The sequence below is a fragment of the Condylostylus longicornis genome, unplaced genomic scaffold (assembly GCF_029603195.1).
Source record: "Condylostylus longicornis isolate FDR11 unplaced genomic scaffold, ASM2960319v2 ptg000562l, whole genome shotgun sequence".
In the NCBI taxonomy this organism is placed as follows: domain Eukaryota; kingdom Metazoa; phylum Arthropoda; class Insecta; order Diptera; family Dolichopodidae; genus Condylostylus; species Condylostylus longicornis.
In genome coordinates this window covers 25,093-48,993 of record NW_026578517.1, presented here as the reverse complement: position 1 = coordinate 48,993, position 23,901 = coordinate 25,093, and the positions used below count along the sequence as shown (strand labels likewise).

Sequence of the window (23,901 nt, the reverse complement as noted above, 5' to 3'; positions counted from 1 at the left end):
TCAAGGACGATTCGGGCAGAGGAAGCGTTGCTAGCGACACTCGCTCTTCTTCGCCCATTCCTTCTTTTTTAGCTCTTTTTCATACGATGGAACAACAGAAAAGCTACGTTGAAGTCACGAGTTCCAGTCACAAACTGGTTCTTAACCCCAAGAGGCTTCGCTCAAGAGAAAACAAACAAAACCACAATAAAATATTTTGCAAACCAATTGGAAAGCGCGAAAAATAGAAACCCTCAGAAATACAAAACTAGTGACTTCTCAGAAAAATTGTTGTTCTGGCGTCCAAAGGCTTCAGAGGAATTTGAAAAACATAAAGTTTGGGACATCCATTCTTCATTGTTAAACTTTGTGTCTGTTAACACTATCTTCCACTCGTGACGGCTTTCTTGCGATCCTCTTCGAACGCTTTGTCTGCCCCCAGCCCTGCCTTCGTATACACCCTTCTCTTCACTTCTAATGGTTCGTTCTTGTCTTTCGTTGGGACATACCCCATTCCCATCAACATCGCTAATCCGAAGTGTTCCACAGGGACCTCATCATAGTCTGTTTCAGAATCTATCCTTGAGTTTTTCCCCTGTCCCAAACTACTCACAACACCACGATGTGCTTCTATTAATGGTTTCATGTCCCTCTCTGTTGCGCGAATTTTGCTTGGAGGTCCGAGATCTTCCTCGTTCTCTTCTTCCGCATCATTTTTTCCTCCCAAAAGCCCAAAACTTTCAGAATTCATTAAATCTTTGATTGACTGATGGTTGTCTGTTTCTTTTCCTGCATTTTCTGCACGACGTCTCTTCTCTCGATGAGGAACGATTTCTACAATTTCATGTAGTTGACCATTTTTCTTCTGCTCTGGCAATAAAGTTCTACAAACAATTGGTTTGATCTGCTTCTGACTTTGCGTTATCTTTCCTTCGAATCCTGATGAATCCAATGATGTAATGAGCGACCGGGATTGAATACTTTCATCAACAGGACCGCTTGATTGATCAAAAAGTGATCGAACCTTTGAAGACTCTTCTGATGTCGTCGAGCTTAATTTTGTGACTGCTTGCTTCTTAAGCCCAAATGAAATCATTCCACCTTTTGAGAGACTGACAGAACAGTCTTACCTGGCACGGTCTTTCTCCCGCAATGGAAGCAGTTGGTGACCCACCGAATGCGTATCTAGATCGCAACCCAAAAGTTCATGGGAAATCCAACAGTCCTTCTAATGCGGAAGTCAGTAGTAGTCCACTTCATTCCCAGCATTTTGATTCCCTCAATGCATCTCATTCAACTGCTGCTGCTTCGTCGCACTCACCGATTGCAGAACATAAAAGCTCTTTGGATGAGTCAAGTGATACAAATTGCATTGCGACATCTTTGATTCCAACATTTCCAAATTATGGAAGATTTCGAGATCGTTTGATTCCAGATTCACTGATGACCCCCACTCTCGATTTTAGCGGTCATCGTCCTGAAGACTCGTCGGCAATTGAAGCGGATTGTGAATATGAATCAGATGAAGAAGATGAAGAGGAGCAGCGTCGTCGTCCTTCGTCTTTTAATCTTCCGAGGGTCTTCGAATCTCCATTTGTTGGAACAAGAATGCACGATTATGATGCTTCGAGACACCCTTATCGCAATCACCGTTTTGATTCTGTAGAAGCACGCTTACAAGGAACGCCAGAAATATCGGATACCGAATTTCAAACAAGTGGCGTGGCGAAGGATCCCAAGTGGGTCGATGGAGGCCGAAAGTATTATACAGATAGTTTCCAAGAAGACGTGGAGGACAAAAATGACTCATCTAATGGACAATATTTCTGGACAGATTGGGAGAATAATTCCCCAGTTTGGACAGGACAAGAGGGAAAGCCCCCAAATCCTTACGATAATGATTATTATTATCCTAAGAATACACCTAGAACTACTAGCGTGTTACAGTACAATTCAGAAAGTGGTGGAACATCTTTGTCCCAACCATTACTATCGTCCCAGTCGGTCACATCGAGCAACACAAATCCCCTTGTGTCCTTCTTCCATTTGATAACGTCTCCAATAAGATATTTCGTGCCTTCTCTTCTACCAGAGCAGGCCGCTAAGCCAGTCCAAACTGTCCAAACGTATGACCGTCCCATGTTCCGTCGCTATAGGAATGTCGTTTCACAGTACGGAACCCGGCGTATTGGCGTGAACCCTCCTCAAACACCCGTCGAAGTGTCTCGACGATTTCAAACGCGACGCCGTATTCGTCCATCAGAAGGAGATTGGAGACGCGTTCATCTTCACTCTCTCGACTCATCAACAGGAGGATCAATTGAACCGATTCCCGCCACTTATCAAGAACTTAATGGTGGAAGGAGACGATTTTTGTCGATGGGTTCATCCGTATCGATGAATGAAGAGGGACGACGAACAAACTCAGTCGAAATTGGGAAATTGTCGTCTCTTGCAGTCGATCATAATAGAAGAGACTTATTAGTGAGACAGACAACAATTCCATCACGGAGAAAAACAACAGGACGACGCCAACAGCCTAATTCTCTCTCCAAGAATTTACGGAAGGGTTCAAGGCAACTCTTTTCAAAGCCATCAGCTCGCAGTGATGGATCCAACAAAGGACAGGTAGGAGTGTGTGAGACCGTCCCTAATATGAGAGATTTGGGACATTGCGAACTGGTTACAGGGTGGTCGAAGCCATTGGCGAGAAGTTGTTGGATTTTGTGATACTCAACGATACAATTTGCATCAATTGCACAATGATCTGATGAAGTAGGTGATGAGTCGAACCGAATTTGTTGGTTGCGGATGCTTAGAAGGATTGATTGGTGTGGTTGTCTTCTCAGTATGAATGTATGTTGCGAATTTACGCACGAAGAGAAAACAATTTTGCAAATTAATGGGAACGATTTAATTAATTCGAATGGAATTCAAAGCAACTCTGTTGATGTACGTGAGAATGGAATGGCGAGAGTTCCAACAGTCGTAGAGCTCAACGGTGGGTATTCAAGTTTCAATCAAGAAGAATATGAAAGAAAACCAATTGAGGAGGTAAGTGGCTTCTATGGAAAGATGCCTTGCAGACTTTAACATGACTTCTTATCCTAATGTCATTGATCTGCATTTATGGCTTCATTTGTGATTGTCCTCCCGTTTTCAGATCAATTTATTTGTCTTTGATAATGGTGTTGCCGTCATATGGGGACTGAGAGATACGGAAGAGAATGAAACGCAAGCATCTCGAATTTCAAAGTTTTTAACAAAATATGCGGGTGAGATTCCTTCATTTGAATAAAACACGTCGTACTGTTGTTCAGAATCTCCACTTCGCAGCTCATGGCAATCTCGTTTTTGCATGACATTTTGTCGCATTGAAGATCTTCCTTCAGATTTCCCAATTCCGGCTTCGCGCATCAAGCATGACCGACTCTACATGAAATCGAATTCGATGGATGAACAACTTGCAGCATCGCTAGCATTGGCACAATCAACGCGCTTAACTGCTTACGGTATATGAATCGCCATGTGGCTGGATTTCTGAGTTCTTTCTTTTTCAGAGGAAGCTGTTGAAGAAACAATACGAAAGTACGGGGCTTCTACATTAGGGATGGTGGCTTCTACATTAGGGATGGTGGCTTCTACATTAGGGATGGTGGCTTCTACATTAGGGATGGTGGCTTCTACATTAGGGATGGTGGCTTCTACATTAGGGATGGTGGCTTCTACATTAGGGATGGTGGCTTCTACATTAGGGATGGTGGCTTCTACATTAGGGATGGTGGCTTCTACATTAGGGATGGTGGCTTCTACATTAGGGATGGTGGCTTCTACATTAGGGATGGTGGCTTCTACATTAGGGATGGTGGCTTCTACATTAGGGATGGTGGCTTCTACATTAGGGATGGTGGCTTCTACATTAGGGATGGTGGCTTCTACATTAGGGATGGTGGCTTCTACATTAGGGATGGTGGCTTCTACATTAGGGATGGTGGCTTCTACATTAGGGATGGTGGCTTACTCTACATGAATGTCCCATTTTTGTCTCAGGTTTGGAAAGTTGCCACTTCGTATTGCATCAAATGAATTTTATGAATATTTAAATTACGGTTCCACAGAAGGAACAAATATTCGTAAATGGGTTGCGGAAGTTTATAATTTGATTATTGCAGTTAATATTGTTGAAGGTACAACGCGTCGGGATTTCTGTTCTCATTGAGCGTTGTATTCCATTCATCCTCCAATTTTGTGTTTTTCAGATTTCCTAGATGTTCCGGAGTATTTTTGGCATCACGATGAGTATCAGCCATTTTGGGATCGTGTTCATCAGTATCTCGATGTAGAAGAAAGAATTCAGATCCTTAATGTGCGTGTTGGTTGCATTCAAGAAATATTGAAAGTTGTATCAAACGAAAGAGTAGAAGGTCAGTGGTTGTAGTTTTTGTTGATTTATTAATCTTCTTTTTTCTTTTTTTAGCACAAGGTTTTCATCTTGCTTGGTGTGTGATTGTTCTTTTGGTTCTAAATGTGGTTGCGATCGTCATTCGTGAATCGTTGGATCGTGGACGCCGTAACGTCGCATGAATCATTCCCTGCCACGAAGACAACAACAACAACCATCTCTCTTCATAGAATGGTTCAACTGTGTATCTGGACAACGATTCTTCGTCGCTGTAATTCTTTTCCCAATGACGTTTTTTTGACTTGATAGATGGGGATTCCGTGCTTGACGATTTTTTGAATGTGATTTTTTTGTTTGCCTGCTGGCCTATGAGTTGAGCGTAAGAGCTCTAAACAATTAAGCAATACGGAGTTTTGTTGCAGATGGCAGGATTCAATGTTAGTTATATGAATTTGTATTATGGTAAGAGATTTGGATATGATTCCAGACTTCTATCCCTTTGTTCTTTAGACCGGATATTCCCATTCAATCTTTTATATAAATGGTTAACACATTCAAGTATGAACACGACGGCCAACTCGATAGATTCTCTCTCTTTTGTAGAAGATGGAGATTCACAATTGTTGTCATGTCGTGAATTTTCAATGAGCGTATCTCGTGATGAGGACGAATTCTATATGAGGTATTGAATATCTGTAATTGTCAGCATTCATGGATATTCAGATGGCACTCATTCCCAAATGGAGAGGCATTGAAGAAAAAACTCTTGTCAATGTCTCCTCCCCCTCATAAAATCGACATTGGAGCAATTTACAGTCTACCAGTAGGTCGTGCCAAGATTTTGATGAAAGTCTCTGGCTAGCGACGAACCCATTAATTCATGATTAATAATAACTCTTTGTTGCTCATATCGAGTCCCTCTCACTTCAGGTTTCTCAAAAAGAGTCAGGAAATCATTTTTTTCCGAAAGAAAAGGAAATTGTTTTGGACATCGACATGAATGATTATGATGAGATTCGCACTTGTTGCAAAGATAAGAAAATTTGTCAAAAATGTTGGAGATTTTTGGTCATTGCGATGGACATGTTGGAAGCAACATTACGAGGTGCACTCAGAATACATCTATTTCATCAACACCATCCAAGTGGTCAAACAGGAAATAAACTATTCCTCATTTCCATTATTTCTGAATGTTGCAGAAGATTTGGGGTTTCGGCATCTTCTATGGGTGTTTTTCTGGCCGCAGAGGCGTTCATTGCTGGATTTGTGACGCAGCAGCTAAAAAATACCCAACTGTTTACCGCCAAGCCCTCGCTGATTATCTTAATATCGTTACAGTGAGGATCAATTCTCATTAACTTTGATTAATGGCGATTCAGGGAGGCACAAATCAGAAAAAGAAGGTTCGAATATTCGGCGAAGAACCCGATCCGATGATGCGGTAAATAACGAACGCTCGAATTTCTCCATATACAATCTGTTGCAGACGCTCATTTGAGAGAAATGAAAAAGAGTTTTTAAAACTCGTTGAAGAGCAAGATTTTTTCCGTCAGGGAGGTCCAATGGAGGCCGTCGTGGATTACTACATCGCTTCATGTAAACCGACAAAGAACAACAGTGGAAGGACCGCAGAAGGTTCGTTTTTATTGCAGTTAATTCTTATTTGCTATGATCAGCCGAATACAAATTGTTTAAGGAGTCTATGTGGAATGGCAGTTCAATTGAGTTATGGAGATTTGTGAGCTTCTCATCAATAGATTGAAGAATTTCAATTTCTTAGATATGCCAATTGTGTCAATCGATTGGAGACAAAACAACAGCTATTGAATTAATGCTGGCATTCTGTTATCCGAGATTAGATATACATGTTACGTAAGCATCTATCCATCAACGGGGGACATGATTCGCTTTTAGGAAGGATTTGGGACATCTGTTGAAGAGTCCATTTTGTATTCACAAAGCAACGGGATCAGTCTGCATTCCGTTGCTGCCAAAACAGAAGAAGGATTTTGACCCTTCGACTGCCCCAAATTTGAACGGCATCAGGGAGCAATTCCTTCAACGTATGAAGCTCTTGAAGGAAGACTCGATTCTATATTCTCTTTCTATTTCAGACAAATCTGTTGAGTTGACGGATATTTGGCCCTACATTCGATATTTCGAGGACGAATTTCTCACTCCTTTGCTTGGAGACAACTCTTCATCATCAGTAGAAGAGACTCGAGGAGTAGAGGATTGTGGGTATGCGATAAAAGGGGATCATCATGAAATCGTGCGACCAGATCATGATGAAAATTGCATGTTGCTAGATTGGTGAATGAATTGTTCACATTACTGTTGATGTTTGAACACAACGCTTCAAGCAATTGCTTCAAAACACAAACTTGATTGACGACGAAAAAACGACACATATTGATGATTAAAACGAGTCCAATTTGATGACACAAACTGTCGTATCATCAAAGACACGACGTTTCTGTTTGGGAGTCATTATCGCTACTTGGGACATCGTCAATCCCGACTCCTCTAACGCCTTCCGTAATACATCTTGAATAACACTGAAACAGAAACTCAGTCAGCCACTCCATCAAATCTTCTCAAAACACATCGCGCTACATTCTGATGCACATCCTTCATCCATCAACAGACGATCTTACTTGGCAGCAGCTATTTGAGGAGATGTTTGCAAACCACTTCGGGCGATATCGATAGCCTGACGAAACAAAAGTATGATTGGAACCTTCCCAGAAAAATTACCTCCTTTGGGGTCAAAAAGTCCCAAACACCGTCAGAAGCTAACAAGATAAATTGTCCGGGCTGTTTTGATCGTGAATAGATTTTCGTTGTGGGTTCTGCTGTAATGTAAGGAAATGAAGTTCCATTCTTAATGAAGGGTCTGAAGCAGATGAAATAACACGTTGCATCCATTCCACACATTGTTACCTGTTTGTTTCCTGATCGTACGATAATTCTTTCACTTTTAAGTCAAAATCACCGAACGCTCTCGTTGGTTGAAGACGATTTTTGACGTAACAGGCAGTCTGCTTAATTTCATTTCCCAAATATCCCGTCCAGAATTGTGGGTAATCATACCAGTAGCGAGGCTGCCGATCCACCTGAAAGCTTTTCTTGCAAACCACCTGCAAACAAAAATGAATGTTTTACTTCTTTCTCCCAATTACTTACAATGTCATCCTCTCCAGGATGTTCTTTTCTCAGCCGTTCTCTTTCCTCTTCTTCATTGGCACTGTGTGGGTCACTCAGAGCATGTGCCCCTCCATTATGATCAATGACTGCTCGACAATCTCCAGCATTTGCAACAATGACCGAGGTCTTCGTAATTAAAGCAATCACGCAGCAGGCACCAACCTAGAAAGGAATTATCTAGAGAGCTGGGGCGGAATTATTGACATATGGGAGAGATACAGATCAATCACTGAGCCAGTGAACGACACTTGTAGAACAGATGACACTTCTACGATCAACATACTCTAGCGTTTCTGCTCAATCCAATGTCGCAGCTTCCTTTTACTTTTCCTAAAATGTCTTCATCGAGTAAATTAAACGCACTTTTCACTGCTTCAGCCAATTCAGCATCCGTTAAAGGGACAGTACAATCGATTGGTCTCATTGCTGCTGCTTTGTTTATACAACGCTCAATATACGCACCAACTTTTCGCTGAACATAATCAGCTACCAAACACACGTAGAACACATTTCAATTCCTTCTACTTACCAACTTCCCATCCACCATGACCATCCATCACACCAGCAACAACAAGATCACCGTTGCTTACTGTTCGAATCTGCTGAATCACACCTCGATCTTCCAATTGTTCATTCGCGTTGATTTGAGCAATCGCCATTTGATCACTTTGAGGCACGGCAAGCGACCAGGAGGGATCAGCGTCCTCCAACTCTCCGTAAACAGAATCGTCATCTTCAGGCTCGTCAGGTTTAACATCTTTCTTCCACATCGATAGATAACTCTCACGTTGTGATTCTATCGGCCGCTTTGCTAAAGGAACGGCTTCACAAGCTGCGAACCTCTGAACTCCCTTTCTATTCCGGTCGTTCGATAAAACGAAAAATCCAGCAGCCCCACAAAGAGCTGCTGTATGTTGGAAGAGATACCCATAGTTGTACCCATTGCTCGAATACTGGCGGAGAAGAGAAGTGTTCGTTGCTCTGAAGGCTCTCATGATTGACTGATCGTCAGATCTGGTGCAGGTCTGAGTCAGGATCATGCAAAACGATACGGGAGTTTCGCCGGCGGGCTCTCTCGGATCGACTGAATTGGTGGATCTTGGAGACGTCGTGGGGAGAGAATTCATCTCCCAAATTTATCAATCTCCCGTTTATCTTGCGAATCTGAAGTCGCGATGCAGTTTCTCTCGCTGGGTAACTGCAATTGCTGTTGTAGATTTCGATGTGAATGAAGGCCACAGTCTGGGCGAAGAATATCCACCTGGTGTTTTATCTGAGGAAGAGAAAGAGAGATTAATTCGTATGAGTCTCCCTGACTCGAATGCATTTCAAGGGAGAGCGTCTCGCAAGATGAACCAAACGAGTCGATCAAGTGATAATCAGTATATTAGAGGGACATTCAATGTCCCAAATAATTGGTTTTGTCTACGTTTACGGCATGATAGCTGTTTATCTTTGAATCATTCAAGTGTTTCGGATCAAAGATTTTCGATTGGTGCAGGAATTTTCAGATCTGTCGAAGATTTAAATAATCGAAGGAAGGCGAAACAAGAATCCCTCGTTATTTTATCGCCCCTTCCAATCTCATACTTCTTACCTTTATTGCTGCCTCTCTCGACGTTTATCGCAAACGCATACTTTAATTACGGATCCAGCGCTATTTACGATACTTGTGCATGTATTGGGACATGGCCACTTCCGGCATCCCATCAGTCATTGACTCTTTCCCTCTCTCTTTCAATGTCAAAGGACTCGCTGGAGCTGAGACTTCCCGTTCCGCCGCCTGACGCTTTCCCTCCACCTCTTCCGAACCCTCGTCCAGCTCAGCGTTCTTCAGCATCAAATGTCGCGCGATTCTTTCGCCTTCATCATCCTCGGAGGACTCCCCAAATTGCTTCCCCTTCCCATCATTTTTTCGATCATCTTCCACGCTACAAGGAATTCCGACGTTCTGATTCGGAAAGAACTCCAACGGTCCGTGCGCGTCTCGATCGCTCTGACGACGTTAACCGTTCTGACCCTCTTGTCGTAACCCAATTGTCGAAATCTCTAGAACTGTCGGTCGACGAAGTTTCAGATGAGGATCGTTTGTGGACTCCCAAATCAATTATCGCCCTTTGGTCGTTAGTTCGTGCGTCAAACTCTTCTAAAGAATCAAAATGTCCTTCTCCATCAATCAAAGATTTTAATGAAAGTCCTTCGTCTTCTACCACACTACGAAAGAATACTAGCTTCTACAGTGCAACAAATGATAGTTTCAGCAATTCTGATGATGATGATGATGATGAGATCGAATCTGTCCTTTCATCATTGTCTTCTCTCTTCGCGTTGGATCCTTCACCATTAGGATCGCTAGATTCATCGGCGCAAGAATTTCTTTCCCCTTCCTCTGGAATCAAGGCGGACTCTCAGGATTCCAAACCACCTTCTCTTTTGACTTCCTGTCTTTTGACTTCTTCTACAATCCTTCAACCAACTCCGCCGCAGTCTCTAGATTCCTCCACATTCATTGAGGAAGTCGGATGGGATCAAGAATTAGGATTGGGACATCAACACATCGTTAAACAATCTTCTGGGGAAGTCGATCGACCCTCCATATCCCAAGGACGAATTACAAGACGATTTCAAGAACACTCCCACTCGAATCGTCGTCGCTCCGAAGCCCCTCCCTCCTACAGTCTCGAGCCAGTCCGTCGGCGTCTCAGAAAACGAAGATCCAGACGGAAGGGATTGGGGACTCCATCGCGATTGGGACACTTAAGAGCTGCATTGAAAGATCTCTTAGTCAAATATTATGATCCTCGGATTGAACCACTCAAAAATCAAAAAATCCCTCAAGGATTAAATTTTGCGTATCCCAATATATTAACGTCATTAGGTCCGCTTTCTAATTGTCTATGGTCTCTATGGGAGTTGGTGATTGTTGGAGCACCATTATTAATTTTATCATCAACTCCTTCAAGATGTTCTTCTATTGTTTTATCTTTAATTGATTTGATTCATCCGCTACAATACGGTGGAGATTTCAGGTAGAGAGGGTTCTGTAGGCATCTTCTCATTTAAAATCAACTTACGTTCTTTTTTTGTCTTTCTTCAGGCCATACGCCAATTCATTCGATCCTGATATCATTCACTACAGAGAATCTTTTCTACCGGCATCAGAAATTGTTTCTCATCCTTCAATTCTCATCGGAGCGTCAGATCCACTTCTACTTTCACTGTTTGTAAGTCTGGCACTGTGTGTCCATCTGAATGTCTTTTATTGTATCATCTCAATTGGATTTTCTCTTTCAGTCCGCATGTCCCAATGTGGGTGTCGTTGAAGCGTCCAAAGCCCTGTTTCCCTTTCTTCTCCCAATCCCTTCTCTGGGATCGCTACGCAGTCGAAATGCTTTCAATTTGTCCCAAACACCTTTTATGTCCCAACCCTTCACATTTCGTCACGATTCTCCTTCCTCTCGTAATGCAACTTCTAAACAAGGAGATGACTCACGAACATCTTGGTTGAAGCTTTCGAGTGAGGGCGGAATCCCGAAAGATCCCAAACTTGCAAAACGCGTTTCGGATCTTTTTGGTCCTTCTGTTTTGGATTTCGCTTCTTTTATTGGGACATTCAGCAGTCAACTTGGGATCCCATCAATCAACTCTTCTACAAAGTCATCAAACGATTTAATGGATGAAGATCTATCGAATATTATTCGAATACATTTTCATGATCTTACTATTAAATCCTTAAACCATTTGATATTTATCTTCAAGTATGTTTTTCAGATTTGATTCTCTTTGAATCATCGTGTGTGTATTTAAATAGACGCTTATAACCAATTGCTACATTTCTATAATTGACAGTTAATCACTCTTTTCTTTCTTCAGCCTGATCTTAAAGGTATAATGGTCAATCCCCTACAAGAAACTCCAAAACCAGTCGCTTTTATTCCAGAAGCCTTTCTAGATTCAATCGGAAGTTCTTCTTCTCCCGTTTTGCTTCCGTTCTCAGATCTTCCACGCGCTAGGTGTGTCACCGTATTTCTTGTCCCAATCCCGATTCCCGTTCCGTCAGACTCGCCGCTTTGTACCGTGAATTTATATCAACGCGGACATTTCGGTGTTGGTTTTGTGAAGCACAAGCCATTCGCCAAGCAGCTACTCGTCGAACACAGTTTTCGTATTGTGCCGCAGTAAGTGTTTATTTTTTGCACACCATCAATCCTTTATTTCAGATCAACCCCTCGTCCTTGTTCCCCCGTTTATCGCTTAATGAAGCTGTAGAAGGTTGCGCTCATTTGCGGTGAGATTTATCACATTGATTGGATCAGTAAAATTCAAAGAAATAAAAATTTCTCTTTTGCAGACATCTTCTCAGAGAGTGTCATCGCCATGCCCCTGCTGATGAAATCGTGAGGGTTCGACGTTTAGCAACCGAATTGAAGAAATTTGCGAAACATCTTTTGGTCTCAAGATGGAAACATCACCAGAGGTCTCAGTCGTGACGACTCCACGACGTCAGAGAACAGTTTCTCGACAATCCAACCAATTTTTGCCATTTGAAGAACCACGTCATCAAGATCAGAAACGAAGAGAGAGAAGCTTCAAGAGTGATGAGGAAGAATATCTTTCGGCAGAGGATGATTGATTTCTATCAATGTTCTATAATTTTTGGGATTTGGGACATTTTCCCAAAACTTGGAACACACACCCATATCTTCTGACGATACGGATTGCAAGTCTAAAACTACTTCAATCACAAATATAAAAAGATAAATTATAGATCTCATACTCGAATCTTTCATCCATGATAGTAAAGTTCGTATTCCTTTGGATGTGGAATCTTTTCAAGTTGTTGATGCTCCAAACGTTTCAGGTTAATAAACCGCTGTAGAAATGAATCTGAGAAGACCATCCCACGCTTCAGAAAATCGTGATCCCGCTCCAGCGCATCTAAAGCTTTTCCCAACGAGTCTGGGAAGCAGGGAATTTTTGACTTTTCACCGATCGACAGACTGAACAAATCTCCATCGACTGGTTGTGGTGGTTCAATTTTGTTAACGATCCCATCAATACCTACAAGATCAATCACTCTTATGAAAATGACACTCTGCTTAACACTCTCATAACGATGACGCTCTTATAACAATGACGCTCTTACCTGCCATCAACAAAGCGCTGAATGCTAAATATGGGCAAGCGGTAGGATCTGGAAACCGGCATTCAATGCGTTTCGTGTTGGGATTTTCCCCCATAGGAATTCGAATAGCAGCACTACGATTTCCCTGAAAGCAACGAGTTTCATGATAATCTCTTCATCAATCTTACCTTTTGAATACGCGACAAGATGAGGAGCTGCTGTATCTGGAACGAGTCGTTTATATGAATTTGTTGTTGGATTCGTGAATACACAGAGAGAAGCAGCATGTTTGAGTATTCCTCCAATGTAGTGCAACGCAAGAGTTGAGAGCTCGCCATATTTTGTGGGATCGTGAAAGAGACATTTATTGTCCTTCCACAAACTCTGATAGATTCGAAGGCCATTCCCAATGGCGTTGTTGATTGGCTTTGCCATGAATGTTGCTGATTTTTTGTTTAGTCGACAAATATTTCTCACAATATATTTACATGACATCAGATTATCAGCTGATCTCAACATTTCATCTCCAGTGAATCCCACTTGGCATTGCGAATATCTAACATCCAAATAGTCAACCAGAACCACAACAATTCTACGCACCCCTGTTCATGTTGATGTTTCTCAATATTTAATCCTATAGATGACATCACCAGAAGCATATCCGAACGAAGATCTGTTAATGAGTCCATCGATTTTGATGTAGGACACACAACTCCATTATGGTATCCCACATTACTGTCCTCTTGTCGTTTCCTATTCCAAGGCCCTTCTAGATTATCTACTTGAACAGAGATCTCTTCAGACTTGATATCATACCGTACATGGTCCATTACTAAAAAACTCTGCCTCAGGGCCTACAAAAAAGGAAACCCTATAAACACTGTCTCTCAACCATCCTACCAACAACACAAACATCAGCAATTTCAAGATTCTTCAGCAATTGAACCGCGTTGGATGCGATAGTCCGCGGACAAGTATCTGATCGCTTGCCAACAGCGTCTGCAATTGAGCAAACAACATGAAGGGTTTTCCCATGCTTCGAGTGAAACGGATCGATCCAGCAAGTTGAAGGATCAGGAATCATCAACATGTCCGACTTTTCAATAGAAGCGAAGAGCGGAATCGGTGAGCCATCAAGGGGAAACCCATTTGAAGATTATCACACTAATAAGGAAACGAACAAAATGAAACAATTTTTGATACTCCTACGCAATTCCCGATACTGAATCAATCACGAGTGCGAATTAATGTATCATTGACAAACCTGAGAGGGTGCGAAAGTGCAATGGTGCCATACACCCAAAGGATCACAAAAGACCCCATCGACTAATGCAACACCGTTAGAAGGCGAGTCGATAAAGTCCGCCATTTCATCAAGATCCTTGAAACGGAGAGACCGGCCGTTTGGCTCGAAATCCGTCAACATGATTTCTGACAAAGGATTCTATCCTATGAAACCGATCAGGTTCAGCAAAACAAATTATTACAAGCAAGAACGAGGAAATTATAAACTGTGTCACGCAATCACAGAGAGACGTCAGTTTCGTGTCCCACAAGTTAAATCTTGACAAGAAGTACCAACAGGCATGATCTGTGTGACTACCTTTTCTTAAAAATTAAGGTTTCTATATGCAGCCTAACAATTACAGTTTTCCCCAGATCAAATCTTCTCGACGACCACTCCATCATCATAGACCACAACAATCCGTTCTCACCGGACCTTTACCGATTGATCAAAGGGATACGATTCCTTTGGTGAATCCGAATGTCGCAAATTTGATCCCTGCCCCTCAGATTCAACTCCAACAACATTCAGATGGACAATCTCGACCACCGCCGTTTCCATTACATGGTCTTCAGCCGCAGCAGCCTATACGGCCATCAAGGCAGCTTACTGCTCCTAGTCGCCAACGTCACGCTTCACGACCTCCCTCACCCATTCCGCTCCAGCAACCAGCGGCGACCCTCACCATCAATACAGTATCAGCGTTTTTCAGACCAGGGGTTGCCCCAATTCGTGTTCTGTTTCCTGAAGGGTGGATACGATTTGTTGTCGGGAAGGGGGGAAAAACAATCAACACAATATCGAAGTCAACGAACACACTCATTCACGTTGTAAGAGATCATGGAGTTGTTGGATTGAGAGATAAGATAGTCGTGATCGCTGGGTAAGACATGACCCAAATGAGATGTCCCAAAATGAGACATCCCAATGTGTCCCAATTCAGAAACTCGCAGGACGATCAGCATCGTGCATTAATCGCAATCCTTCGCCAACTTCTCCAAGCGAAACTGAATCCATCGGAGCCATTTATCGATACAGATGGGCGTGTCGGTCTGGTTGCTCTTGTACCCGAAAAAGCCGTTAGTCTTCTGATCGGAGCGAAGGGGAACACGATCAACCGAATATCGTAAGAAACGCATTCTGATGGTTAGGATCCTCGCTCTCCAGAAAAGTTTGCAATTGCGATATACAAATGCAAACAAATTTCCGTCCTTTGACATCGCATGGATTTTCTGATCGCACTGTTTCAATTAAGGCTGATGAAGTATCGAAAGTTGCGATGGCTGTCATTCAGATTCATGGTGTTTTGTGGGACGCGTTTTGCAAGGGAAAATTAACAGGTGTGATATCAAACAATAGCGCATGAAAACGTTTGCTGTTTATTTAGAGTCTGACTTTATTTTTACGCTGAGGACTCCTGAAGCTTTAGAGGAATTGAGAAAACGAAGAAGGCCTGATGGAAAACATCAAACTTCTTCACGTAGGAGGCTCTCTGCATCAGCAAAACACCCTGAGCTTGATTCCGCGCTTTATCCTCCGGCGTTTCTTAAAATTCCTCATCTTCTACGCGAAATAATCAACAATACGAGAAATCATTTGTCACTCAAATTTGTTACAACCCAACATCATGGTATGTTTGATACAGATGGGTAGGATGAATCTGTTTTTAATAGCGTCGTGGATGATTGGAGCGAACGGACAACATAAACGGGAAATAGAGAACGCATCAGGCGCAATCGTTAAAGTATTAAATTCGCCTCCAACAAGTTTGACACAAAATTATGATGATCGCGTTATAATACTTCAAGGTACGAAAGTCTCTTTTTTTTCAAATTCTAAGTTTCTATTTCAGGAAATCCGATGAATATTTCAAGCGCCGTCCATCTCGCTATTGGAAAATTTGATCTTGGCTCTTCGAGCGGAGTTCCAATTCGATTGGTTGTTGGAGAGCAGATGAAAAATCTTATTTTGGGACATTCTTCGCAATTGGTGAGGGAGTCGATCGTTTTCCCTTATGTCATTCATTTTTGTCAGAACGAATCTATTGCGCGTGGCAGTGGAGCAGAATTGCGACTCATTTCAAAAACGCCAACAATGTCATCAAATATGCTCGAGATTGGAGGTGAATTTAATTCGTTGTCTTAAATTTGCTTGACGATGTTGTTGTAGGACTCGCTGATGCGCGTGTGACTGCAATTCTTTTAATTCTTCAACGAATTACTGAAAATCAAAAACGGTCTGAATTGGAAAGTAGCGACCGTGACTCATTTGTTTGTGGACGAACAAAACGATCAAGCCGATCTCTTTCCTGTCACGATGAGCATCCAAGCAAGAAAGCAAAGACACAACAAGGAATCTCTGCAGCTGATCAGTTCATTCAACAAGCAGCATTGATAGCGTGAGCACTATTTTATCCATTTGAATCTTCAGCTTCATATTTGCAGAGGTTCTAAGGTTTTCACTCTTGGGCAGCAATTCACGCTAATCGTTGCATTTCAAGGAAAACATAGAAATTTTGTTGATGGTGCGACGCAGCACTAACAACTATGATGATTCTCTTCTGTTAGGATTGGAAGGCAATAGAATAATTGCTTTATTAGAACATATTAACCATCAGGGCGGTAGCGTTGTTTCGTTGGCTTCAAAAGATAAGATTTCCGACGACCCACTTCAACAAAATCTACAAGATTTAGAAATATTTTTCAAAATAGAAGGTGAGCCAAACATGATGCGACAACGAACAAATCTGGTTTTCTCAGGAACTCCAATTGGAAACAGCATTGCTTTGCTTCTTTTACACGAGGGTTTGGGGGAGCTCGAGATGCAGCATGGCAATAATAATCAATTGATCGCCGAACCTTCTCCGGATATCATGAAAGAAATAAGGGATGTAGAATTCCGCGTTGAAGGCTATGGGGGAGATCAGAACGGCACTGGCCCGAATGAAAATGCACAATTTTTTGCAACATCATCCGGAGAATTTTCAATGACCTCCATAATTACTGAACCATGTTTAAACGACGAAGTTGACAAAAGAGATGAAGAAAGCTCTCTTGCTTCAACAGTTGATGCCACCCCTTCCGACGATTTGTGATGGCGCTTTCTGTTGCTTTGAATCCGTCCAAAATAATTCTCCATTGTCCGCTGCCAACGTTTCTTCCATGATGCACCATTTTGGGTCATCCAACTGGGTCATCCAACTGGGTCATCCAAGCAACTTCTGAATTATTGATCTAGTGGATCATCTCATCCATTATTGAGTCCATGAATCATCTCTCCTGTTTTCAAATGCTCTTTAACAGAAAAATTGAGCCATTCTACATCAGTCATATGTTTACTACACTAACCCCTCCATAGCTCGACCATGATGATGCACTTCCAGCTTGGTGATCTTCACTTTTTGATGGTTGCGCACTTCCTTCGTCTGATCGTGATTCTTCGCGTCCGACATCGCTTTGACGTGTTCCATCACCAAATAAGATCAAAGAATGGTGCGATGGCTGGCGCATCACTGTCTGATGATCAGTTGTTCTGTCCATTTAACCAATTGATTTAAAGACGTGGGACTGCTTGGTCTTGAAGGTGTTCCTCGTCGTGATGAAAACTCAGAGTGTTCATGGGCGTCGGGAATTGCACTTGTTGTTGATACACGAGGAAGAACCCCATCCGGATCAATAAGCTCTGATTCTAAGAAATTGTCTTTTGCTCCATCAATGATTTTCTGTTCGTTCGCGACTTGAGAATCGCTTCTGGTTTCATGCGCCACTCGTTTCCGCTCTTTGCCAGTGAGATCCGTTGAAAGAGGATGGAGAGCGGTTCTCATCGCCTCGATGGTGTTGGAGGAAATCGTGAATCATCTCGAGAATCCAGATGAGAGCGCCATCAATTCTGCTACTGCCATTGCAGAAATCGAGCGTTGGTTTTCCTGACTGGCGGCTGAAATGCACAAAAACGAACGACGGTATGAAAGGCGGGTTTGATGACACCTATTAGAATTCTATGGTCCTTTAATACTCACGTGAGGCTGATTTGTGCCGCTTCACGACGTTTTCGAGTACTTCAAAGACAACAGTTTGATCCAAATCATATGTGGAACTGACGGGCAAAGACCGGGTCTTCCTAAGAGGCTCCAATAATATTGCTACAGCAAAACAAAAGAAATTTGAAGAGAAATTCGGGGAGTCGCTTACCAATTCTTGAGAGTTCTAATCTTCTTGTCAATGTATCCAGTTCATTGCTGTGGGGAAGCAACTGAGACAGAGCAAGAAGCGCTTCTATAAGAACGGGATGCTCAGAGGGACGAGTGAGTTTAAGTCTTAGAAAGGCGAAAATAGGTGAATCAAGTAATTGGATTAATTGATTGAATTGAACAAACAAATCGACAGAAGGCTCAAACTCAGCGCTGATAGGAAGGAAATTTTCCAATGGGTAAATTTTTTTGATTTTTTTGATTATCTCACCAAATTCGAATCAATTGAAGAGCAATTTCATCTTCGCCGACCTGAAGAGAATTGAGAAAACGAAGGAAGAGGAAACAACTCACGAAAAGGCAAAGTGCTATCGAAGCCACGGGGTTGTTGAACCTGAGAGGCGAATCATGAGCTGCTGGTCTAAAAGCTGAATTACCAAGCACAGAGCAGAGGTTGGAACAGTTCAGCTTCACGACCTAAAATAGCAAATTTAGAATGGGTGATCGATGTTGTTATACCATTCTGTAGGTCTCGTCTGAATGAAGCGGTTTCAACGGACGTCAATAGAACCCAATTCATCATTCGAACAAGCTCCGATGCATCATCTAAAGATAGAAGAGGAGCGGTATCAGGGTGATGATCTTGAAGAGTACGGCATGAGTCTGCTGCTAAGTGACTGGAGTGACAAGGATCATTTGGAGAGTGTGGGGATTCTGAACGACAGCGTGGTGGAGTTCGATGGAGTGAAGCAGTTTCTCCAATAGAAATTTGATGTTCATGAATTGCAGTTGAAACTGATGAACTTGAATCAGAGAAATCAATGGAAGCTTGGTTGATCAATCGAAGCAAAGTACGAGCAACTTCGAGGTAGAGCTTTCTTGGTCCCAATAAAACAGAAAGCTCCCGAACAACTTTTCTGTTCTTATCGTCCTGAAATAGGAAAGATGATCGCTAGCCCGAGACAATGAACTCACTAGAACAAGATGTTTGGATGATGTGGCGCAGAATTGAATCAACAGTTCTTGGATTACTTGCTGATGAAGATTTGGTAGACGATGGCAGATTGAAGCAACAAGTCGCAGAGCTGCAAAAGAGACAGCCGCCTTTGAATGGCGGGTGTATGAAATCGCAATTGTGAAAATGTCATGCACTGGGAGTTGTTGTGTGTCTTGACTGAACAAATAAATCATATCATCACTCTCGTGCAACAAAGGCTTTCAATGGACTGACCTCAAAGAAGTCAAAACAGCCAGCCAGTATAAACTGAATGATCTGAGTCGCTCTTCTGCGAGTTCATCGCGATCGTTTTCAGACATCCCTAGAAGCGTTCTTCGACGGAGAGTGGTTGAACTTGTAATCTCTCGATTCAGAAATTTGGATGTATGGCTACGCAGAGGAGAAGGTCGAGTGTCTTTCCTATTCTCAACTTCTTCACTGCAGAATTCGCCTTTCCACGTCTCCATTAAATCTCCTCCTGATCGACGACGAATGAAGTCCTTCCCATCTTCGAATGCTAATGGGGAATGACGTAAACGACGTCCAGCGTTGTTGTCCGCAGTGCAAAGAGTGTCGAGAACGACGCTCAATAGCTGAGGAGATCGAATAGCGATCAAGGGGTGTGTGTAGAATAATTGGTGTTAGAAGAGCATGCGATTCAACTGAGATCTTAGAAATCTCTAGAAAAAACGAAAAGATTGAGAATATTGAAATATGATTGTATGGTTTACCTGAAACTGAAGGAAAATCGGCCAAACACGACAGAACCGACGCCAACAAATCCGATAGAAGGGGATCCAAGGCGGATGTGACAATCTCTGAGATGGAAAGTCTGAATAAAGCAACAACTAAATATTAACCTGATCGTGAATCTGCAATTGATCCTGATTCAATTGGAGAATTATTTGGATCAGTCGTGTTGCGATTTGTTGCTAAGAGAAGAATTTCATGCAGCCAGCGAGATGCAGCTAATGCCGTTGGTTTAGCGACAGATGTGCGGCAGGTGACACAAGCAACTTGAGTGGTACGAGTAAGTAGAGGAATATCCGAACCTGAAAAACAGACAGAATGCTGACTGGACAAAAAAGTGCGTCCACGTCGTCTTCACAGTGACATTTCATATTAATGTAGAAGATGAATGTCTTACGCGCGAAGACTCTTGCTTTCACGTCTGATAAAGCGGAATTGAGAATTGCATCTGCTGTTTGTCTGATGCTGCTGAAAGAGAAACAACTTCATGAAATAAAGCAACGATTGATGGAACTCGCCTATTAGAGTCACTGAGAAGCATCAGGAGTTCTCTTAAAAGATTAACGAGAAGAACGAGAAGATCCACTTCTTAAGAATAAAGATGAATTTGGGGAGTTGGATTGCTGAGTTCAATCGCACTTACCGGGAGCTGTCGGCAAAATACTGACCCAAGAAAGCTACTCAATCAATGAAAGATAACATTAGATGATACGTTCGAATTTACCATCAGTTGTTTGATGTACGGCGATGGAACTATGAGACGTTCACGTATAGCATCAATCAAGCTGGGAATATCAATGGATGGAACACCTGAAGTGTCTTGACGTGATAATCTGAAATGATGATTATAATTAAATATATATATTAATGATGCTCACGATTCGAGAACAATGTCTTTGAGTAGACGATCTAAATGTTGAGCCCCATGGCGAACATCAACATCAACATCAGCCGATAACTAGAATGGAAAAATGGTTTCATTAGAATTTGAAGTCCAACGTACCAAACAAACACCATCAAAGAGTTCTTGAAATTTTGAGAGAATTCCAAGCTGACCAACTTTGAATATGTTGAACATTGCCTTCAATAGAAAGAGTGAATTCTTCGGTAATCATGAATGCTTACTTCACAAGAATAATAACGAACACGCGGCTCTGGATCAGTGAATATTGAAACTGTTGGTGTAATCAGAGATTCAAGATATGGACCGATATCAACAGACTAAGGAGAAGAATCAAGCAGGATAATCAAGAATTCATTACTTCTAATCCAATCGCAGTAGAGGCCAAACCAATCAATCCCCCTTTCCTTGTGCTGGCTTGAGAAGCAGTCAAAAATTCCCTTGAGAGAAGATTGATCATCTTACTAATTTCCTGCAAAAGCAAACATCAGATCGAAGTAACCGCATTTGTTCCGTCAGCGTGTTTCTACTCACTCTGTTGCGCGTTTCCAAGTCATTTTTTGTTGTTTTAATGAACTCTCTCACAGCCTCCTCAATTTCGGTTCCTGCCTGTTTCCGTCTTTCATACGAACGATCAGAAAGTAAACGGTAACTTGTGGATCCCAAAATCCCTGTCCCATCAGCGACTGTGGGAATCCCAGTCGATGCACTTGCTCCCGGTTGGGACATATCCCTTGTGACCTGACCGATAGACAGAGATTCAGTCAGGTCTCTTAGTGGATGGTCGAAAATTGACACTGGTACACCATCGACATCAATTCACAGAAAAGGAGGGACCAGGATTTAAGCAGCTTGTTACGTAAAACATGTTCGATTCAAGTCTCATATCTCTCCACGAGAAAAACCAAGAAATTTGAAAGTATAAAAGACGACAAAGTTGAGCTATTTTCCATACTTTTGAAATTCCCAATCAGTATTATCTAGTGGACACACTTGACGCGTTTTTAACCAACGCGAAATACAATGAAAGTGAAACGCGTGATTGCATACACCCCAAGCAACAGTGCAATCCTCTTGATGTGCTTGAGGACCTTGAGCTTGACACTCTATACAGAGCTCCATAACATGATTGCGACAAATTGCACAGTTATCAACGACAATATCCCAAGCCCATAGCGCCACTGCGCTCCATTTCTTAATCTCAAATCGCTTTCCAACAGCTGAAGATGAAGATGAGGATGATTGAGTCTGTTCACTAGAGGGAGTGACGTCCTCCATTGCGGTACTCATATGGAGTTCTGTTGAGCCTGGTACGCTCACCCACGAAGGGACAGATTCGCCTGTCTTAAGAGGGGTGGACTGAAGCAGGCTCTTTCGAAAAAAATGGCAAAAAGTTTAAGATCAAAAGTGAAGCAGCGTTATAGAAGAGCGAAAAGGCATTTCGTAGATGGTGAGTCTCAAAAAAAACTCCGTGGGATGGAAGAAATGAATTTAAAACTCATTTTCAATTTTAGGTACAATCCACACAACCAGAATAAACGCACTCCACGACAACGTTAAAAAACTCCAACAGGGAATTGCAATAGCGACGCCAAGGCCAAAAGTAATTTACGATCTTGCATGAGATCTTATACGCTTTTCTTTTTCTCAGAATGCATTCCTTCATCCCGATGACCACGAAGCGGTCTTTCCACAGAAGCAGCTTCATACGCCCGTTGACTTCCGTGCAGACGCATTGCCGCTCGCTGGGTTTTGCGTTACAGGATGTCGACGAAATTTTACGGATGAGGAGAAGCTGTCTCTTAATCTTGTTGTTCGATGCAAAGATGGCGCCTTGCCATCAGAGAAAAAGGTTCTATTAGAAGAACAGGAGCGAAATTGTCGTGTAATGGAAGAAGATGACATGATGATTCAGCAGCAGATTGAAGGTGATGATGATGCCGAAGAGATTCTAATATCCAACATGAAGGGAATTGGTTTTAACAATAATGAATTTAGTTTGGAAGAATTCAGCGACAACATTCCAACACTTGAAGACTTGAAAAAGCATCAAGACAAAGTGGAAGGGCGGTCAAAGAAAATTATAGAAGTTCCCAAAGTTCACAACAAGCTCCAAGCCAAACTCTCTAGGACTCCTAGGAAAAAGCTTTAGTGGACTCTCTTACTCATTAGATCATTCGTTTTTGCTTCTGACTTTTTTCGCTGTAATTTCTTAAGTTGAGCCAAGAAGCCTTCAAGCTCAGATTGGAATAAAATTCGGGTGCATGTGGAAAGCAGTGAAGAGTGACTAATAAACGTGACTGCTTAAATTGCCAAGCTTCACAACTAGAGAAAGGAGATAAGATATCAAACTCATTGATTCCCATTGGAGCGCTCCTCTTCTATCTTGCTTCATATTCAATACCCATTATCAAGCAACTGTTTGAAGACAACGACCTGTTCGAGCAGAGCACAAAAAAGGAGAGAAAACAGTCATTTTGTCTGGCCAGAGCTTGCAAAAATGAACTGCCTTCCGAAAGGATAGCATTATTGTGGTGCGGCTCCATATATCTTGAAACCATGAATATCGTCCATATCTATTTGGATCAAACTCCAAGCAGCAAGTAGAAATTAATTTCTTTGGTTTTTGTTTTGCGTTACGATGACTATGCGGATGATCTCAACCATTGCCAACAGAATTTAGTGGAAAACCCTCATTAATATTTTATTGTTCTTCGTTCTGATCCCGCAATAAAATCTATCATTCTCTTCAACCCGAGTGTTTGATTCGTGTTCCCAGGAAACAGTTTAAACGGCTCATTCTCTATTTTTGTTATTCCTTTTCTGCGTAGCAGAATTGATTTTGGTTTGTTAATTCATCAACTATTCGTCGACTCGAGTTAGACGACGATTGCGTTTTCATTGTCGGATCCTCCAGTTCATTCATAGTTTAATTCGATGTCACACCCAACAGCAGGAGCCATGTCTCCTGAATTCGCTCAAGGAGTTACAACCGAGACTCGGCGTTTAGCGAATAATCAAGCAACACGTCATCATGAAGACAAATGGTGAGATTCGCATCTGGAG

The 23,901-nt window shown here is 42.2% G+C and overlaps 4 protein-coding genes across 4 annotated transcripts; 1 reads left to right on the top strand and 3 right to left on the bottom strand.

Annotated features, from left to right (window-relative positions):
- Positions 1-361: 361 nt before the first annotated feature.
- LOC129617561 (uncharacterized) lies at positions 362-1,075 on the bottom strand. The gene has a single exon (XM_055532733.1). It carries the CDS (start codon positions 1,073-1,075, stop codon positions 362-364), a length of 714 nt encoding a protein of 237 aa, XP_055388708.1.
- A 3,752-nt stretch (positions 1,076-4,827) lies between these two features.
- Positions 4,828-5,739, top strand: LOC129617560 (DNA primase small subunit-like). Its single transcript, XM_055532732.1, is given in 6 exon segments — positions 4,828-4,843; positions 4,892-5,063; positions 5,105-5,231; positions 5,312-5,486; positions 5,581-5,612; positions 5,614-5,739. Coding segments are annotated over 6 exon segments (648 nt in total).
- Positions 5,740-6,800: 1,061 nt separating this feature from the next.
- LOC129617558 (uncharacterized) lies at positions 6,801-8,583 on the bottom strand. The gene is made up of 7 exons (XM_055532731.1): positions 8,118-8,583; positions 7,872-8,074; positions 7,568-7,750; positions 7,325-7,521; positions 7,139-7,277; positions 7,039-7,094; positions 6,801-6,939 (listed from the first exon to the last, which is right to left on the bottom strand). Exons 1-7 carry the CDS (start codon positions 8,581-8,583, stop codon positions 6,801-6,803), a joined length of 1,383 nt encoding a protein of 460 aa, XP_055388706.1.
- A 13,194-nt stretch (positions 8,584-21,777) lies between these two features.
- LOC129617551 (RING-box protein 1-like) lies at positions 21,778-22,125 on the bottom strand. Its single transcript, XM_055532723.1, has one exon. It carries the CDS (start codon positions 22,123-22,125, stop codon positions 21,778-21,780), a length of 348 nt encoding a protein of 115 aa, XP_055388698.1.
- Between the last annotated feature and the right edge of the window lie 1,776 nt (positions 22,126-23,901).

What these genes read in the sequence shown, in the direction of transcription:
- LOC129617561 (XM_055532733.1), bottom strand. Translation starts at nt 1,075, where the DNA reads ATGATTTCATTTGGGCTTAAGAAGCAAGCAGTCACAAAATTAAGCTCG.
- LOC129617558 (XM_055532731.1), bottom strand. Translation starts at nt 8,583, where the DNA reads ATGAGAGCCTTCAGAGCAACGAACACTTCTCTTCTCCGCCAGTATTCG. An exon ending in GATTGAGCAGAAACGCTAGA is followed by an intron (nt 7,751 to 7,871) that starts GTATGTTGATCG and finishes ATTCCTTTCTAG; the next exon opens with GTTGGTGCCTGCTGCGTGAT. An exon ending in CCTCAAATAGCTGCTGCCAA is followed by an intron (nt 6,940 to 7,038) that starts GTAAGATCGTCT and finishes TTTCTGTTTCAG; the next exon opens with TGTTATTCAAGATGTATTAC.
- LOC129617551 (XM_055532723.1), bottom strand. Translation starts at nt 22,125, where the DNA reads ATGAGTACCGCAATGGAGGACGTCACTCCCTCTAGTGAACAGACTCAA.